General features: G+C 33.0%; 1 protein-coding gene across 1 annotated transcript; it reads left to right on the top strand.

Moving 5' to 3' along the window:
- Positions 1-3,461: 3,461 nt before the first annotated feature.
- LOAG_03711 (hypothetical protein) lies at positions 3,462-7,234 on the top strand. The gene is made up of 11 exons (XM_020446401.1): positions 3,462-3,684; positions 3,931-4,221; positions 4,494-4,587; positions 4,668-4,770; positions 4,876-4,982; positions 5,123-5,411; positions 5,601-5,693; positions 6,067-6,231; positions 6,410-6,558; positions 6,684-6,839; positions 6,994-7,234. The coding sequence occupies exons 1-11, from the start codon at positions 3,516-3,518 to the stop codon at positions 7,148-7,150; spliced, it is 1,773 nt and encodes a 590-aa protein (XP_020303252.1). The 5' UTR covers positions 3,462-3,515; the 3' UTR covers positions 7,151-7,234.

Below are 7,234 nucleotides of genomic sequence, written 5' to 3' on the forward strand. Positions count from 1 at the left end.
GAAGTAAGTTTAGTTCTATTATTTATTNTTATATATATATATATATATATATATAATAAGGAATGAAAATTTTTTTGTGAAGCTTTTTTATAATGAAAAATTCCATTATATATGAGCAGTGTTGACTGTCATGTGATTAAGAATGATGGATTTGGGGTTTCCACATTACACTTTTAGCTGATGTCGCTGAAATTTTTTTATCTTTTGTTTGCACAGAGACTTCATTCATTAAACTACATGGAACATTCTGCTAAGTTTTAATCATGTAAAATTTTCATAACACTTTAAGCAGACATATCTCCAAAACAGAACATTTATTTCGTCATGCATTTGCATGCTCATTTTTGATAAACAACTTAATTACATTTGCAATTCTTATTAATTAGATTGATGTGCTGTTTTTAATATATGTTTGCAATGTTCGTCATCTACACTATAATGCTGCTTCATGTTTTCAATGTAGTTCTAGGCTTTTTAAGAACTTATCTTTATCGATGGTCGACCAATACATGGAGGATGTGTAACATTACTTTACTTTGCAATTGTAATTTTTACCAAACGTTTTCAAAAAATATAAAATTTTGGATCTCTTCCTTTCCTTTTCTACCTCTTTGTTCTTTCATTTAGTCTGTCTATTGCCCTCGAACAGTTTCGAGAAGGTGCGTTTATGTAATGAAAGCTATTTACGTATTTTTGGATTTTAGAATTGATTTGTTAACTTTTTATCATCCTTCCATTCAGCAGACTGATTGATTTTATTTCATGTCCCTTTGAAAATGATATTTACTCTTTTAGCTGATGAATATCAGTTCGCCTTTCGGGTTCGCTGAATGGTTTAATTAAGTCCTCTTCCTCGTGAACTTCAAAAAATTTTCCTTTGAATGTTTTTTATTTTGATACATTCAGTTTTAGTTATCCCCGATATTTCCAACACATCATCGAAATAACTTTTCTGTAATATACGTTGTTACCAACGAATTAATAATTTTTTAATTTTTGAGTTCATAGAGATAAAATAAATCCATTTTGGATAAACTGGAGCAAAACATTTCCAGAATTAGACCGTTTATTTTGCTGCACAAATAAAATTCCTGGAATGATTTGAAAAAATTGTACTCTGCTTCTCATATGATGAAATTGTTAAATTAAGTTAAAGAACTTTGTGATTTGTGATGCGAACATAAAGTTTAAGATAGTTTGTTGCCGTGGTTAGGAGATTTTTACACGTTCCTTAGTTTTTTTCGCACTTTGTTTACTTTTGTTAGTTCATTTTTCCTTGAGAGAATGATTCATACCAGCCTGGAAATCGTATATCTCTTTCTTACCATTGTCTTTAACTGTTTCTTCGAAATGTTCCTGCTATCGGAAGCTTCTAAATTTCGTTATTTTTGGTTCTGTTAGATTCCAGACAAAGAGAACTAGACGGAAAGATTGGAGGATAGAACAAGGAATTATGTTATTTCGAAATAAATGAACTTGAATGTTCACTTCATCTTTACGCTGCTCTTTCACTTTTTAATTCTGCTTAGTTCGTTTATTCTCAGTGGATGAAACTGTTCAGTTTGCTGAACAAAGGTCTTTTTGTTTTACATTTCAATGGTCTTTTTGTTTTCCGCCAAATCTCATTCCTTTCTTTTACTTTTGGTTTTCAGGAGTTGATTTCTTCGAGATCTCATTTTCACAATTCATTTCAATTTCATCATAAACTATGTATGCCGTTTTGTTTCGCATTCACTTATCCATGGTTCAGTTTTGTTTTTGGAGGAATCAAACTTTATTATGCATGATTTGCTTGTTATAATTTGATACATAGATCTAAACGTTAGCTAATGTAGATCGAAGATGAAGTTGAATTGGTAGGGATGTTTCATTCATAGATATTTTTTGCTTTATGAATGTACTTTTTTAAAAATATTAGCAATTTTGGAGACATTTATATTAAAGATTTGTTTTCCATAGATTCAGACTATAATGCCTCATGCAAAAATTTTGATATAAATTGATGAATTACGCCTGAGGTTCAAGTTGATGATTTCTCATAAAAACAGCATAACATAATTAGTGGAATATTGAGTTGAACGTAGACAGTTGTTGAATTCCGAATCCTGATTACATGGATATGGTTGTTTTCTTGTTGGAATCTTTCGGTTTTTGAATTAGAATCCATAATAATCATCCCATAGTGAATGTTATGAATGTTAGCTATAATTTCCACTGCTATCGAGTTATTTGTATTTTCTTGCTTCGTTTAACTGAAAGCCATCGTGGTTGCTATTGACAATTTTATAATATATATAAACTTATATGTTTACTGTACGTGTCAACCTGCTGATGATGATAATGACTATAACGATAACGTGGTGTCGCTTAAAGCATAGGTAGTTGGATGGTCCTCTTAAACTGGACTGATTCATGCAGTTTTCTTGTATCTCTCCATTTCTCTCAAAAATGATCCTGATTTGAAAAGGAATGGAAAGAAAAAACGTGTCTAATTGTCGATAAACACCATTCTAGAATTGTTTTTTTCTCTTCGCTTAGTTTGATATACGACATACCATTTCAACTTAAGAATGTTTGCATGTTTCATTCCTCGTTATCCGATAATAGTCATCAAAAATCTACACCATCTGTAGATTGGTCACAGTTCCTTAATACAGCTCTGAAATTCATGGTTCTAAAAGTAATTTGCAAAAGAATTGATTTCTGTTGAGTATATCTTATGTAACTTTCTTTAGCAAATATCCTTCGCTGTTTTTATCTCATAACTTATTCATTCTATGAATCATTTTCCGTGCTATCAGTTTCCTAAAATTTAACATTCTTAATTTGAATACGTATACCTATAACATGATTTCTAAATTTTTAAAATCTCTCGTTAGTGAAATGTCGACGACATTGCTATTCCGCTTCCGTTCTCTAACGATATAAGAGGAAAAACGCTTGTTTATTATCACAAGTGAATAATTCTCCGTTGCATTTTCTGTTCAGTGGATGCCGGTTTGTCCATACCCTCCTAGAAATAATTTTGCAACTTCAAAAATATATTTCGGGGAATAAAACTACTATTTGCATTTTTCTTCATTTTGTGTTTTTTCATTAAATTTTTTTTCGTTTTACTTTTTCTTCATCACAAATGCTTTTCCACTTTTTTTTCCACTTTTATTTCATCGAACTTCAAGTTTATTTATTATTCTGCTTGTGATTTTCACATCTCCCATCAAAAAATCAGCGTAAAAAGTTCTTTTCCATTTCAACAAGTTCTTCTCAATGGAAAGATTCATTTCCTTGCATTGCTCTAATTAATTGGTACAAAATTGCATTTGTATTTGTTAGCGATAATTCTCTTTACCCTTCAAAAATTCGGTTTGGGTATCTCAAGGAAAAGAGTAAAAATGTTAACGAATAAACGTTGTCAAACAGATCGACAAGGTGCATCTGTGTACCAATTCTTGAACTCATGAAGACATGATCAGTGATTAAAAGGGACTATTCTAAAGTTGGCATGATGAGTCTCCATGATGAGTGTCAACAAGAAGGGATTAAATGCTGGTGCTGCAAGCAACAGCGTTGTGAACGGCTGGAGGACTGAACAGCACTATCACCAAAAGGATTTGTATCCTGAACTAATAGCCGATACTGATAATCTTTTAGATGCTGTAAGCGATAACATGATATGGATTTTCTGTTCTTATTGTGATTTGTTTTCAAGTGTTATTCTGACGCAACTAGGAATTGAATACAGTTCGGCATATTTTTGTCTTTGTGAACATGCGTGGTCATTTATGTTCCTGGTGATTCAGATTTATTTCATATACCAATGGTATTAAGAGCTAGTATTGTACATCGACTGTGTAACGATCTTACATTTGATATCGAAAAATTAAACTTAATAATTCATTGTTGTACACGTTAACTGCTATGCATTTGTAGTTTCATCGCCGTCATCACCATCACGGACTACAGCTGGAAATACGATAGCAGCAGCAGAGATAGCAGAAATAATGCATCGGCAAGAGCCATCTAGAAGTCGAGTTAACGCGCAAAATCGGAATCTGCAGTCACAACAGAACGGTAACAATAATGACGGTTTTACAACGCTTGTACATGGAACAGTGGATGATGATCGAAGACGAAAACGTTTCCGTCAGCGTGTCAATAAGAAGGGATTAAATGCTGGTACTGCAAGCAATAGTGGTCGAACGGCTGGGAAATTGGAAACAAGTAATATATATTTACTTGATAGAATGATTTCTTCAAAAGGGTTTATTGGGGAAGGTCAACATTTTTCTTATATTTTTGCTGTAAAAAGTAGCATTAAAATCAAAATTTCAACTCAAGCAACTATTAATTTACATGATTTTCTGAAAAGCTCTTTTACATCCTCTCGTAAATTTATGTTTTTTGAATTCTATAATACATTTTTTACTAGCTAACTATCATTGTTCTTAATGTATGGCCCATAAAGGAAATTGTCTGAGCGATTGGTTTTGCAGGTGAAATGATACAGGACGAACAGAAGCAGCAGGAAACAACCACTGTGGATGGGAAAGTGACAAAAATACCGAGTGATTTCAAGGATGCTTATTGGTTGGATAATCTGCATTGCTTAGTTTTTGTTCTTTGTGGTAAATTAATATAGGCTTACAGTTATTTAATTTTGTGTTCAGGTACTATGATCCAAAAACTGATGGTTTCTATTATGATTCAAAAGGTTCCCGTGGCTGGCGTCGACGAAATCCCGCTCATGAAAAGAAGCTACTTCAAGACAGAGTGATTTTTTTGTTATTAAAATTGCAATCTTTATTGAAAGATTTCACGTCACAGAAAGAGTCTGGTGCAATTACTTTCAGAAATATAGTAAGCGTTAACTTCTAGGATGGATTATCGTGCTTGTGGGCTGATTCAAATTTTGTTTCATATGGTGGCGGTGATCCATATGGATATCAGTATAACAGTATCAGTCACTTTGCTCCCCATATTCAGTAAGTTCTTTTCTTTGGATTTTTATTTGCTGTCCTTAGAGTAACTAACCAGAACAGCAAAATATTATTAAACTTATTCTAAATCTGAAAGATTTTCCTATATATTATATATCATGTGGAAGTAACATAAGTTTTTTCAGATATTATGATCCGGAAACTGATGGTTACTATTTTGAAATGCCTTCCGTTGATGGCTGGAAGAAGCGTCAACCACATTCCGTTAGCAGCGCCGTTATGACATCATTAACAGGTTACAGCAGTAACCGAATGATGATGAATCCGAATGCGTTTCCTGTGGTATCAGCGCAGCCAAGCGCTGCTGATGCAATGGATGTACCACGAACATCATACGGTGCTGCTCTAGCTCGAGGACAGTTACCGCCGTGCACTGTTAGAACTAATAATGCTATTACGAGTAGTTCCAGAAATGTTAGTTTTTATCTTGATTTTGAACTTAGTGGCAGGTTCATTTCAAATTTCTTGATTTGAACTTTCTCTATATTTGAATTTTGAAAAAGAGAAATTTATGATCTGTGCTTTTCTTTTTGGTCATGTTTTGTACGATCAGAGATTGCCTATCTCAGTTCCTGTTATATTTTAAAATAAGGCTCTCTACAGCTAAATGGAATACTGAAAGACACTTTTTCGAGTGCTGAGCTATCATTTTCAACGCTTTCATCGAACGATGATTTTGGCGCTGCATCTTCACTGGTATATGTTTGTATCTTCTTTGAACGTTTCGAAACATTTGTGTACGTATTTCTAACCAAATTATGTTTGACGCTCAAAGTCTTAATTGTTTAATGTTTACGAAGTTTAGTAGTGTTTTCATCTGATTAAAAAACCTCACCGAGCCGGCTTAGTAAAAAGTATGACGTAGGAAACCTACGTCATACTTTTTTTTATTAATACTGTGATTGGGAATTTATCAATACTATGATTTTATTAATACTATGATTTTTTTTGGCATAATCTGAAATTCTAACAAATTGCGCTAGTGTTTCTTTACAAAAAATTGATCTTAACGCCTTAGATTTATCTTTTTCACATTCTTTTATATTTATTGGTGTTTGTCTTGTTGTAGATATTGTTTGGCAAGACCTCAACAGAATGGGATAAAAAAGGGAATAGTCAAAGAAACTGCAATACGGGAAAGCCTTTTTCGTATGCAGATATTGTGGCATCACCGTGTGATACAACCGCTAATGTTGATAATATTGAGAACAATCCTCCACTTCAACAGATCACGGCTAGTTTTTTCTTCTTGAATCTCAATTTATCATTTTTGATTTTTCAGTAATTGCATGAATTTAGGTCTGTATTAATATCTCAAAAAAAGTTCTTAAGCGTGGATTCGATTTATCACTGAATTCGTCAAAAAATGAATTTTTTTATTCAAATAACTGAAATTAATAGTTTTTTTATAGGACACTCACTATAAACGACCGGAAACACTGGAATTGCACAGTTTTACGGAAGAAAATGATGTAGGTCGAGTAGCAAATGAACAAGACATAAAAGGATCTGGACTGACTAACTTTAATGCAGATAAATTCATCGCTGACCTCCCATTCAAGTAAATTTTGCTATTCGAGTAGGATAAATTTACTCTTATTATAAATAAGGGTTTAAAGAATAGATACTCGTCTAAAAAACTTTTTTAGTTTCGAAAGTCAAAGTAGTTTTTATGAATAATTTCAGTAGCACGGATCGAGTACTACGAGATTTGGCAGCATTGAAAACACCGTGTTCGGCGCCAGTTTGCAGTATGGATTCTCCTCACACACCATCTGTCATGAAAGGGCTGTATTCACCACTGGGAATACCAAACCAGGACATCGATGCTTACAGTGCTATGTCAGCTTTATTCAATTTTTAATTCAAGTTACTCGAAATTATCATTTATGTTTATTCGGCTGATTCTGCATTTTTTCTGAGCTCTATTTAATTCAATTTTTTGAATTTTAAAATAATTTTATTTGGTTTCTTTATGTTAAAAACTGCATTTCAGTTGCGATATGGAGTTAGTGCTGAGTCAGATTTTGAGCTGTGCTGACGAGAAGGAATGGGTACCAGAGAGAGCCTCTGCAGGGACATCAAAATTAAATTTTTGGCGTAATCCTGGTCTAGTTGCTGGAGTCGCGGGTGTTTCTTGTGACAATGTATAAGGAGCTAAAAAAAATTAAGAAGATAAGTTGATGGCCGCAACAGTTTTCTTGTTTCAGAATTAAAAGGATTGTCATTAGTTTTTA

Source organism: Loa loa, assembly GCF_000183805.2.
Source record: "Loa loa unplaced genomic scaffold supercont3.1, whole genome shotgun sequence".
Taxonomy (NCBI): domain Eukaryota; kingdom Metazoa; phylum Nematoda; class Chromadorea; order Rhabditida; family Onchocercidae; genus Loa; species Loa loa.

Excerpts from the sequence above, each read along its gene's own strand:
- LOAG_03711 (XM_020446401.1), top strand. The coding sequence starts at position 3,516 with ATGATGAGTGTCAACAAGAAGGGATTAAATGCTGGTGCTGCAAGCAAC. Across the intron at positions 4,588-4,667 it reads GATTTCAAGGATGCTTATTG|GTACTATGATCCAAAAACTG; the intron begins GTTGGATAATCT and ends TTTTGTGTTCAG. Across the intron at positions 6,840-6,993 it reads ATCGATGCTTACAGTGCTAT|TTGCGATATGGAGTTAGTGC; the intron begins GTCAGCTTTATT and ends ACTGCATTTCAG.